Source organism: Abramis brama, assembly GCF_963993115.1.
Source record: "Abramis brama genome assembly, chromosome: 7".
NCBI classification, from domain to species: Eukaryota; Metazoa; Chordata; class Actinopteri; order Cypriniformes; family Leuciscidae; genus Abramis; species Abramis brama.
The window spans coordinates 31,712,381-31,725,385 of NC_139969.1; the positions used below are offsets into that span (position 1 = coordinate 31,712,381).

Sequence of the window (13,005 nt, forward strand, 5' to 3'; positions counted from 1 at the left end):
GTGTGTGTGTGTGTGTGTGTGTGTGTGTGTTTGTGTGTGTGTGTGCGTGTGTGTGTGTGTGTGTGTGTTTGTGTTTCTGTGTGTGTGTTTCTCTCTCTCTCTCTGTGTGTGTGTGTGTGTGTGTGTGTTTGTTTGTGTGTGTTGTATCAACCATTGGACAGACTGAATATAGGTCTATTTGACCTGTGCAGTGTGTTTGTGTGTGTGTTTGTGTGTGTGTGTTTGTGTGTGTTGTATCAACCATTGGACAGACTGAATATAGGTCTATTTGACCTGTGCAGTGTTTTTGTGTTTGTGTTTCTGTGTGTGTGTTTCTGTGTGTGTGTGTGTGTGTGTGTGTGTGTGTGTGTGTGTGTTTGTGTGTGTGTGTGCGTGTGTGTGTGTGTGTTTGTGTTTCTGTGTGTGTGTTTCTCTCTCTCTCTCTGTGTGTGTGTGTGTGTGTGTGTGTGTTTGTTTGTGTGTGTTGTATCAACCATTGGACAGACTGAATATAGGTCTATTTGACCTGTGCAGTGTGTTTGTGTGTGTGTTTCTGTGTGTGTGTGTTTCTGTGTGTGTGTGTGTGTGTGTGTGTGTGTGTGTGTGTGTGCGTGTGTGTGTTTGTTTGTGTGTGTTGTATCAACCATTGGACAGGCTGAATATAGGTCTATTTGACCTGTGTATAAGCAGGTGTATAAGCACTATAAAAAGCAGCAGGTGAGTTCATCGGTCTTCAAGCACAATGGAAAGAGTCAGAGAAAGAGTAAGACGAGGAGGAGAACGACAAGGAGGACAAGGAGGACAAGGAGGAGGAGGAGGAGGAAGGGGAGGAAGAGGAATCAACAGAGGAGGAATCAACAGAGGAAGAGGAAGAGATGGAGGCCATGGTAGAGGTAGAGGAAGAGGAAGAGGAAGAGAAAGACAAGAAGGTGCTCAAAGAGGACCGAATCTGACAAATGAGATCCGCGCAACACTGGTTGACCACGTTGTCAACCACGGCCTGACGCTGAGGGAGGCTGGACTGCGAGTACAGCCAAATCTAAGCCGATACACAGTGGCAAGTGTGATAAGAACATTTCGACTGCAAATAGGTATTGTAAAAATATCATCATATCAAAAACATCTGCACGGTTTCAGTAACTGCTTACAGTACTGTATTCTATGCACTATCAGCACTTCTGTTAACTTTTCCTGTGAAATTACTGTACTATTGTATACTGTTGGTTTTTTTTCTACATAGGATTGAGGGTCAGGAACGACAAGGGGGAAGGCCTCCTATGTTCACAGAACAGCAAGAGAGGGAGATAGTAAACATGGTTTTGGCTAACAATGCTATAACACTCAATCAGCTCCAAGCTAACATTGTCAATAACCACGCCAGTTTCAACGATATCCATCAGGTCTCAACATCAACACACGCATCCTAAAAAAAAAACATATTCAAATGAAGCAAATTTATCGAGTGCCTTTCGAGCGCAATTCCGAAAGGGTGAAACGACTGCGGCATGATTATGCAGAGGTATGTATTCACTTTAGCAGTGTGATCTTGCATACTGTCTCATAATCTTTTACTGTACTGTAATATGTATACTAGATCTACACTGAACTACACAATTTTGCCTGACACTGTTCTTCAGAGAGTTTTACGAATGGATGGAGAGGAGATCCAGCATGAGTTCATTTACGTAGATGAGGCTGGGTTCCACCTGACGAGAACACGAAGGAGGGGAAGAAACATCATTGGCCACAGGGCTACAGTCAATGTCCCAGGGCAACGTGGGGGTAATATAACACTCTGTGCAGCCATTACACAGAATGGGGTCCTCCACCGCCATGCCCATATGGGCCCTTACAACACAGCACTCATACTTACATTCTTGGATCAAATGCACAACATAACAGCAGCAAATCAAATCGATCATATGCAATACATTGTTGTCTGGGACAATGTGTCTTTCCACCGCTCTGCTCTGGTTCAGAACTGGTTTCAGCAACATCCACATTTCACCGTCCTATATCTTCCACCATACTCTCCATTCCTCAACCCTATAGAAGAGTTTTTCTCGGCATGGCGGTGGAAGGTATATGATCTCCGTCTCCAGGCTGAGGTACCCCTCATCCAAGCCATGGAGGAGGCCTGTGACCAGATGGAGGTAGCAGCAATGCAAGGATGGATTCGTCATTCAAGACGTTTCTTTCCAAGGTGTCTTGCTAATGACAACATGATGAAATTCTCTGGCCAGATCCAGCTAGGCGAAGAGACAATGTCTAGTTTTTTTTTTTTACAGTGACATTTTGTTACAGTATTATGAATCTCCATGTCAACATTTTGGGCGTGTTGAGAAATAAATGAGTTTCTTCAGTCTGCAACATTGGTCTTGTGTAGTGTTTGGTGAATTTACATTATATTTGTACTTTGTTGATGGTAGCCTACTCTAATCATAGGGAAGTAGAAGTGCTAAAAGTGTTTTAGGTTTATCACAGCAGAGTGTAACTCGTGCAAACAGAGTGTAGTAATGTGAAACGTGTGTGTTTCACATGGTAACAAAGTGTGGTTTTTAAACAGAAGTGTACAGTTTTTACAAGAGTGTTTAATTATGCAAAGGATCTGTAGTGTTTTGCTAATTGGGTGTGTGGTTGTGCTAATTGTGTGTAGTGTTTTGAAAACACAGGCCCTGTTTTGAAAATCGTGCTTAAGCAATCCAAAAAAACTATAATATTATATTATCTGCAAGTACAGTTTTTTAAACATACTTGAGATTGGAAGTACACTACAAGTGCACACACTATGCAATTTTTCACAACGTTAAACACACACACACACACACACACACACACACACACCCACACCATTTAGAAATCTATCATTAGAATCAGTATTAAACTTCTGAATTTAAAACAATTTCCAACGGGCTAACCAGTATTTTTCAATAGACATTTATCTCACCTTGTGTGGCTCATGCAGTGCTTTATTGGTAACAAGCCAGTATTGTTAAGAATTTAGGATTTATTTTGTCAACTAGCCTATTACTCATGATTAGTTATTCCATTTCCAGCACAGTATTTGTCACATCTGGACTAAAGTATGAAACTGTGAATAAAAAACAACAACTTTATAACAGGGTGCACCATAGTCTATTTTAAAGACTATGTATGTTGTGTTGTGCAATACTTGGTTTAGTAGGCATGCATTTCAGTCAAAGACTGCCAATATGCTGTTATAAAGGATTTGGGGATTTATTTTGTCAGTAAATTCCTCATGATTAGTTATTCCACTTCATATTTCTTATATAAACACCATTTATGACATCGGAATTATAAGTAGCCCAGCCCCAGTCAGTGCCCTCAGTAAAATGTTATTTCAACAGTTTTGTTTGGACTTGTTACGCAACCTCAAACTCGATCCCCGTGACGTCACGGCCCAGTCGGAAGTTCCAGCGCATCAGAAACAGTGAACGCGACTCGAGTTAAACCAGCTTTAGTGTAAACAGCCACAACATGGACGACGACGTGTTAACGACTCTAAAGATTTTAATAATCGGAGAGAGTGGTGTCGGTAAATCAAGGTGAGGTCTGAATGTGTTGTTTACTCTTTGTCCGTCCAGTAGGATGAGTTGTTAAATAGCGTTAGCCTCGTCTGAACGAGCAACAAGCTTGGCTAAACTAACGCTGACTGTCCGTCTCCTGTGCCCAGACTCTGCCCATTCAATTCAGCCGTTAAACTTCACCCGTAAATGTTGTTTTTGACTCAAGAACAGAAGTAAAAGTGGCACCGTGCCCCCCTCGTAGTATTTTGAGATTGATGTTGTTTTCTTTCAAGGCTAAATTGCTAGCATTACAACAGTAAAGCATATGTATTTAATTATCTTGACGTTTTAAAACACGCTGGTAATGAATACTTCGTATAATGTTACTGTTGTTGTCGCATCCCTTTAAATATTTAACAAAAGCAGAGCAGCAGTGTTAGCTGGCAGCTGTTCCTGTAGCAGTCATGCTATATGCTCGTTTTGTGGCAGTTAACATTAGAAATACATAAAAGGCCTTAGACTGAGTTTAAATAGAGGGGTCAAATACTTGCTGTGTGAACAGATGGCACTTTAAACATGCCTAGTTATGGTGACAAAGTGACTTGGCTAAATTGGTGACAAAAAGTGAACGTAAATGTCCAAAGGGAAAGTAAATGTTTTTTATTTTTAAGTAAATGCTCTTTATTATTGTCATGTTTCAAGAAAAGAAAATTAAGTTTTATAAGAAACCAATATTATGAGACTCATATAATACTTAATTACAAGAATTATTTGTCATCTTAATGCTAATTTGCTTCTATGTATGTGTTCTGTCCACAGTTTGCTCCTGCGCTTCACAGATGACACCTTCGACCCAGAATTAGCTGCAACCATTGGTGAGTCACACATGAGTGCTTGTGAATATTACAGATAATAACCACACATTGTTAACATGCCTGTAATCAGTTAATGCTCAAAACTAATGAGCTTAAAAACGAAATCTTACTAAGTCTTGTTAGAAGAATATTTAGTTTTACCTCCATAACTAATGTAATTTAATACTAATTTTATTTAATAGAGCATACTTTAAAGTTAAACGGATCGTGGTTGATCCGTACGGTCCAGGCCCCACGGTTCGGCATGCATGTGATTCGCGGATTACTGTAAAGTTTAAAGGCCCACTGAAGTGCCTTGAAACTCAAAGCATTATTCAATGTTGATGCAATTTCCACTGAAACAGGAAGTCAGGGCGGGGCATATAGAACAGCTCCTCCCCCTTTTTAAAATAAAGCCAATAGAGTTTAGTTTAGGCTATATCGCAGTTCGGCCAGAGCAGTTGAGCTCGGTGAAGCCTCAGTTCCCTTCTAATCTTTAACCGTTTCTCCTCCTTATCTCCTCCTTATCTCCTCCATATCGTTTTAAAATAAAGCATCCTGTGCAGAATTCAAATGAGTCTGACATGTTTAGTGGTCTGCGCTGACTCGCTCATATGATCCGCTCTGTGCTCTCGTGTCTCTGGACCGGAGCCGACTTCATTCGCTCCAATGGAAAGCATATTTACACAGTCTGACTCTCATATCCCCAATATAGTGCACTATGTGCTGTTCACCATGTAGAAAATAGTAAATGTGTGAACAAGTGACCGATTTCAGCCGCAGCTTCAGCGTCTATTTATAATGTAAGGGGCGGAGCTTCAGATTCTAGAGAGCATTTGATTGGACAGAAAATCTGATAAGAAGCTGAAGTGCAGAGTGATGTCATCAAACTTGTTGATCCATATTGGCGGAAGTGAGAGACTATCTTTTGAACACTTTTATCTCCTAAATGCGAATTTTGTCATTGTTTTGGAGCACACTAGCTTACAGATAACAGTAAGGCTAACATTTTCATATTAAAAGCCAAAAAACATCGATTTTGATTTCATGGGGACTTTAACCATCATAGCGAAAGTTTATTATTTGTGTTTTGTCTTGCCAATTTACACACATTCGCGGCAAAATAATGTCAAAATTCCCGTCTCGTCAAGTATTCTCATGAACGCAGTGGGTTAAGTTTTAAGAGAACGTAAAAACAGTTCGGATGTGCATCGTTATATTGGATCCATGCATTCACTCTTAAAGGGATACTCCACTTTTTTTGGAAATAGGCTCATTTTACAACTCCCCCAGAGGTAAACCGTTTTCGAATCCATTCAGCCGAACTCCGGGTCTGGCGGTACCACTTTTAGCATAGCTTAGCATAGATCATTGAATCGGACAGGACCATTAGCATCTCTCTCAAAAAAAATAAATAAAAAGAGTTTCGATATTTTTCCTATTTAAAACTTGACTCTTCTGTAGTTACATCGTGTACTAAGACCGACGGAAAATGTAAAGTTGCGATTTTCTAGGCTGATATGGCTAGGAACTATATTCTCATTCCTGCGTAATAATCAAGAAACTTTGCTGCCGTACCATGAGTCCAGCAGGCGTAATGATATGACGCACCGCCTGAAAATAGGTCTAATGAGAATGAGAGTATAGTTTCTAGCCATATCAGCCTAGAAAATCGCAACTTTACATTTTCCGTCGGTCTTAGTACACGATGTAACTACAGAAGAGTCGAGTTTTTTTGAGAGAGATGCTAATGGTCCTGTCCGATTCAATGATCTATGCTAAGCTATGCTAAAATTGGTACCGCCAGACCCGGAGTTCGGCTGAATGGATTCGAAAACCGTAAAACTCAACTGTTTAACTCTGGGGGAGTTGTAAAATAAGCCTATTTCCAAAAAAAGTGGAGTATCCCTTTAAAGTGACGGCAGCCTATTAATCCCGGATGCAGACTGTCATTAATGTTAAGCAAACAACAGAACAATGACTCTTTGTTAATATTTCATTAATACAGTGAACACTATAGTGTTATTTTACAATTAGGCCTAATTATTACATTTCTGTACCCGAATACTACAGTTCAAGCTTACTTTTATTTGTACCTTTGTTGTGTTGTATTTATCTATGTTTGTAATTATTAGTGTATTTGTTCTTATTTTTATTACTGACTGTTCACTTGCCTTCAATGTTTGAAATGTATTAGTTAGGCTAGTAGTTTTTGCTGTGGTATCGAAGTACTTAAAGTGTGATTTAAGTAATAAATTTAAGTGAAGTTATATTCCCCCCCAATTTCTTTTCTTGCTGATCCGATCCGTGACACAAAATCCGTAATATGATCTGAGCCGTGAGTTTTGTGATCTGTTGAACCACTATTTAAAATGCACATTTGTCATTTTTTCATTGCTTGATTTAGGTGTGGACTTTAAAGTGAAAACCATTGCAATAGATGGCAACAGAGCAAAGCTGGCCATATGGGTGAGTGCTGGATGACTGTCCTAGAGGAGTTTTAGAAATGCTTTACATCTGGTCAACACTCAATCAAGGGATGTAGTGGCTCAAATGTGTGTAATATTATATTACTGTTTGTCACTGTTATGATTTTACAATACTGTCTTTTCCCACTAGATGTCACTATCAGACTTTGTAGAATTAAGGGTTGTAGCTCTATTTAGAAATCCTCATGGACTTGTGTTTTAGGACACTGCGGGTCAGGAGAGGTTCAGAACTCTAACACCGAGCTACTACAGAGGAGCCCAGGGTGTCATTTTGGGTTAGTGTTTTTGCATAATTGATTCTATTATTTATTATATGACTTTGATTGGTCAGTCAAGAGTTCTGCAGGCCATCTTGTCTATTTATGTATGTTTTGGTTAGTATAGAATAATGTTATTATTGCAAAACCTCGTTATCCTTTAGATATTAACTCTCAAAACCACACTAGCTGCTGAATGTGAAACTGACACTGTTTTCTCTTCTTTTAGTGTATGATGTTACTAGGCGGGACACGTTCACAAAGCTTGAGAACTGGCTCAACGAGCTGGAGACATATTGTACACGCAATGACCTGGTTAAAATGCTAGTGGGGAACAAAATTGACAAGGTTTGTTTATTTAATATTCTGAACGTAAACCTGCTTGATACAGTGTTTTGATGTACAGCTGTAAAGCTCGTTAACAGTGTCTTGAAGGGATAAAACGCCATCATGAATGACTTTTTGTGCAAGACAGAAAAAGAAGTGGAGTGTGAAGCTAAACACAGGTGTTGAAGTGACATGTGCTTGAGATTGGGAGTTTTCTTTCTTTAGTTGCCTTGTCTTTGGGTGGATTCTAATTCTAATCAGAAAGCCCTCTCTGTTTCAGGACAACCGTGAAGTAGACCGGAACGAAGGCTTGAAGTTCGCACGGAAACACTCTATGCTCTTTATCGGTATGTTTCCTCTTTATTATTGTTCGTTTTGTTTGCAGGTGGATTGAAAGTTTTGGATGAGTCTCTTTGAATCTTAATTTGCTTGTTTGGCACCGCAAGTCCCCTTGTTGGCCATCAGAGGATGTGGATGAGCATGATTCTCTGTCTTTGTCCAACCAACACTGTCCTGCCAGGAGTTTATTTATATTTTCCAGTCCCTTTGAAATAATAAAGTTGCAAACATCAAAATGGCTTTCAGTTATAAAAAGTGAATTTGTGTTGAACTGGTCCCTTGAAATAGTCATCGACTCTTTGTTCCTGGAGAGATCATGGAACATAAGAAGTATTTTCTATAATACTACTATGTTCTGCAGAGTGGGACTGCTGGGTACTATATCCCACAATGCAATGTGCTTGACTTGTCCTATTTCCCTCAATCAATGTGAATGAACTGGAATTCATATCAGCTGTTTATATAAATATAGTTTATATAGACTCAATGGTTGCATCTGAAATCGCATACTTCCCTACTATATAGTAGGCAAAGAAGTATCTGACAAAAGAATCATGTCTGAATTCACAAGTAGACAACAAGAGTAGACAAAAAGTCCCTGGATGACGTAGTTCTTCCGGCGAGATTCTAAAGTGTGCATTCGATGGACACTTTACTATCCCATGAGGCCACAGGAGAGGATTTGTGAATGACAGTGAAGCAACACAACTGACAACGGTAGGCCACGTGATAATGACAACATGGCAAATGTAGTACATCCAGATTACATTCGTAATACACACATTCACATTTCTATGGAAGCTTGTTTCTGCCACAAAATAAAAAATATTTTGTCACAACTGCTAGAAATAGTCTGTCTTTTTCCTCAGAACTTTATAACTTGCAATTACAAGTTTCTGACTTCTTTTCTTAGAATTGTGAGATACAAACTCGTAATTGTGAGTAAAAGTCCAATTCTGAGGAAAAAATTCAAATTTCTCAGAATTGCAAGTGTATATCTCTCAATTCTGGCTTTATAACTCACAATTGCGACTTTATATCACGCAATTCTGAGTTTTTATCACATAATTCTGATGTAAACTCGCAAGTGCGAGGAAAAGGAATCAGTTGTGAGATAAAAAGTTGCAATTACCTTTTTTATGTTTTATCCAGTGGCTGAAACAAGCATCCATACATTTCACACTATATAGAACATTCTTAAGTGAACATGAAGTAATTGTGTTTTTTATTATTTATTTATTATTATTGTAGGCCGTATAGAGCATATACAGCACAGTATACTAGTATTTCATTCTGAATAGCATATGTCAGATTTTTGGGTATAATGAATTTTTTAATCAGCCAGTGACTTCTGATGTCATTCTTCTTTTACAATCTGATGTCATCATTTCACCTTTACACTCTTAAACTGTGACTGTCACATAATTCTCACTCTGATGAGTCACCTAAACACCTCTCTCAATCTCTCCCAATCAATCGCAACACGTGTGGCGCCGTTATCACAGAGGCCAGCGCAAAGACGCGGGACGGGGTCCAGTGTGCCTTTGAAGAACTGGTGGAGAAGATCCTGCAGACGCCGGGACTCTGGGAGAGCAGCCTCCAGAACCACGGGGTCGTGCTGTCCGATCACGAACAGCAGCGTCAGGGTGCCTGCGGGGGATACTGCTCTCTGGTTTAACACACACAACCACAAACTGAGATTCTTCTGAAGGAGAGCTTCCTCTGAGGGGGAACGGTCTGCTCCCTTAGGGCTGGTCAAAGGGACCTTTGCAGTTTGCACACTCTCTGTCTCACAGTTGTCGTTGAGTCCCAGTATTCCGTCATGTTATTTCTCAATTATTGCATCACAGAGCGACATAACCTGTAGCCCATGTAAACCGTTTATGTAAAAGAAGTCCTGTTGAAGGTTACAACCTGACCATGTTGAAATAGGCCAGATTTTGAGGACCGAGCTGACATGCTTCCCCCTCAATGGGAGCACCACCTTTGACCTGATGTGTGTTGGCCAATGGGATTACAGGAGGGGCGGGGCCGAGAAACGGCAGGATCTGATTCAACATGATAGTCATCAAATGTCCTTTGTACCTGTACTACATTTCATCAGCTTATTGCTTTACATTTTCTCTGCTGCTCACATTTTAATCCCTTGCTTTTTATTTAAATCCATATTCTTCATCCTGTATTATTATTATTATTTTTTTTTAAATCATGTTTGGCCTTAGTAATATAGCTTAACATGATTCTACCTTTTTGAAGAGTTTGACATTCTTTTGTAAATAATGCGTCTTTAGCAGCTGTTCTGAAGCGATTGTCAGTGAAACGCTGTTTAGCTGCAGGTCTCATGAGTTGAGATACATTAAGCATGTTTAAATAATGTAATGTATGATGACTTTTGTCTGAATAACACATGGGATGATCCATTTTACTTCACTGTGTTTTACTCTGACTCATTTTCTTTTCTAGTTTAATGTGAATGGATACCAAAAAAAAAACCACTGCTCATGTTTGCTTTTAATCACAAATCCTTCCTGCGACTCGTTCTTGATTCGATTCGCATATGGACTCGACACGGGGAAGAATTGGTTATGCCTTAATATTTATTCGATCTGCATGTTTAACATGAACTCCACTACTGGCTTTCACTATGATTCTGTAGAGAGAGTGTTATTGTAGCCAGTCGAAATGGCCAGTGGCACATGGTCAAATTGGTCATTTAATTTAATTATAAACATATCTTGGTCAAAAGGCTTAAAATGTTTGACTTTCATTTCGCCTCTAATAGAGGTGTGTGTTCTGCTGCAGAGAGATTTATTCATTCATGGTAAGAATTGCTTATGACTTCCTGTCGCCACAAAACCAAACACTAACCAGCACCCTAATTAGGCTCTCTTATAATTCATGGGTATTAAATTCACACACAGCAGTTTTGTCTTCATAAATTATTTATACTTTTTTCCCCCCTAGTCTGTATATCACTTTGCGTCATGTAGTGGAAATTAGGAGAAATTATGTCTTACAATTGTTTTTGCATCAAAGTATCTAACTTGTAAAAGTGTTTATACCTTGTTTTGCCACAGCATAGTGTCTTTTGAAGTCTATGAATGTCTGTTCAAAACTCTAGTATCCTCATTATTAGTATGTAGCTTCTAGTAAATGAAGTCCAGATGCGCATGCATGTCTGTGGCAGGAAATTGATACCTACAGCTCCATATTAGTTTAACAGGCCATATATGAAATGTTTCTATACTGTGCGCTACATACACAAACTCTGAAATATACAATGAACATGCTAATCACAACAAATGTCAGAAGTTTTCACACTGATGTGTGGCAGTTCAGGTCACTCATCAGGATCATGGTCATCTTTCCTTTCATCCAAATGATTACATGGGACTCTGCATGTCAGAAAGAAAAGAAAACTAAAATGATCTGTCTTTATGCACCCCTAGTCAAGGCCTGGGGTCTCAAGAAATATATTTATGCTGTTCAAAATTTATGGATTTTTGTTTGTAGAAGGGTACTTGTCTTTAGATTGTCCTAACATTAGCAACACATTAGCCGTTTGATAACTTTTAGTCAAGCAAAAGGCTGATCATATGAATTACTTTATGTGTCCGACGTTGTAAAGAGCGACACCATTGTGAAGCGTTTACTACATTAAAGTTGACCGAGTGAATCTCTGAGCTGGCGCGAGTGAGTGGAGGCGGGGCTAATTAGCATATTCATGAGTCCGCGTATATTAAATGAAGCAATTGGTGTAGTTACATTCAAGCTATTTTAAGGCATGAATATTTTTACCCACAGGAAAGAAAAAAAACATTTAAATATGTAATTTTTGTGATCAAAGATGAGTTTTAAGGGATGAAATTATTGAATACAGGGGGACTTTAAAAAAAAACTAAATAACAAAAGTACATTTCAGAAAATGCCTTGAATGCAACTTCAACACCACAATCTGTAAGCTTTTCAAATATCGACAAATCTCCATTTTACAAAGAATTGGCCTTAAATGATTTTGTAGATGTACAGTAAGTAATTTCTAATTGTGATTTTGATGTAATTTGTGTGGTAGGATCTGTCCAAAGTTCACTCAATGCACTGGTAAAGAAACAATCAGACTCCATAAGCACTGAATTAAACTGTTAAATAAACATCTCTATGGCCCTCATGATGCCTGGAACTGAAACTACATCAAAATCAACAGATTTCCACCGATGTTACGCCGTCTCCTGCTCCCTCTCCGTTTCAGTTAGAGGTGTTTTACTATTTGTATTGGGCTCTTTGTGTTGATTCAGCAGGTGCGTTTGACCACTGAATAATTATAGATGAGGGTAAGCCAGAAGAATGGTGACTATTATGTTTTAGTCTTCCTTGAAGCATGGGTGGGGAGAAATAAGACTGGAGAGCAAAACACAGAGCATGTGGTCAGTCTCTCTGTACGGAGACTGTATTCAACTCCACATTCTCACTGCTGGCTGAACCGTTTTAATGCACACAGCAAGACTCAAACATAACGGACTGTTCAAACAGCCTATCTAAGAGCTATCAGGTACATAACTGAAATGCAAATGCTTAACATGGCCTACGAACAGCAGAGCTCTTTGCAGATATCAATGGTAACTGTTTCGGCATGAGTGCCATTTCTTTATCAGATTGTTGTGTTAGTTGCTTTACTCAAAATGTGTTTTCAACCCTGTATATTCCACACTGGATTAGGTGAAAATTATGGTAGTACATTTCTGCCACTCAGTAAAAAAAATTAGTGAATAAAATAAAAAAATGAATAAAAAAGGTTATTGCTTTTTATTAATTAGTGACAACTTCATCTTAGTGTTGTATTGGTAACTATATATATTTTTTTATTTGAAATAAATCTGAAATGAAATATAAGCAATTAGATAAAAAGTTTATTTTAGTTAGTTGCATTTCTAATTATTGCTTAAGCTTTTTAAGCTTATTTTAAAGTACAATATTTACTACAATTAAATCTAAAATTAAAAGTAAAAAAAAAACCCCAGCTAATTCCAAATATTAATAAATATAGTACTATAATAATATATAAATAATACTAAAATAACATTGCTTAATCTCGAATGTGAGTGTGATATTATTATTATTTTTAATATTTTACAACGGAAATTTCCTTGTGTAATTTTGCTCCCCTAATTATAGTAGTCATGTTCACAACATTTTTGAACGAATCGGTCGAGTGTATGATTCAATGACTTTTTTT

At 38.5% G+C, this 13,005-nt stretch overlaps 1 protein-coding gene across 1 annotated transcript; it reads left to right on the forward strand.

The window, feature by feature from the left end:
* The first annotated feature begins 3,385 nt into the window (after positions 1 to 3,385).
* Positions 3,386 to 10,202, forward strand: rab18b (RAB18B, member RAS oncogene family). The gene is made up of 7 exons (XM_084119012.1): positions 3,386 to 3,545; positions 4,326 to 4,381; positions 6,768 to 6,829; positions 7,052 to 7,124; positions 7,336 to 7,454; positions 7,714 to 7,780; positions 9,278 to 10,202. The coding sequence occupies exons 1-7, from the start codon at positions 3,478 to 3,480 to the stop codon at positions 9,448 to 9,450; spliced, it is 618 nt and encodes a 205-aa protein (XP_083975138.1). The 5' UTR covers positions 3,386 to 3,477; the 3' UTR covers positions 9,451 to 10,202.
* Positions 10,203 to 13,005: the final 2,803 nt, after the last annotated feature.

Bases quoted from the DNA above. Each gene is read 5' to 3' on its own strand.
- rab18b (XM_084119012.1), top strand. From the start codon at position 3,478: ATGGACGACGACGTGTTAACGACTCTAAAGATTTTAATAATCGGAGAG. The intron at 4,382-6,767 runs GTGAGTCACACA...TGCTTGATTTAG, and splicing joins AGAATTAGCTGCAACCATTG to GTGTGGACTTTAAAGTGAAA. The intron at 7,781-9,277 runs GTATGTTTCCTC...CCGTTATCACAG, and splicing joins ACACTCTATGCTCTTTATCG to AGGCCAGCGCAAAGACGCGG.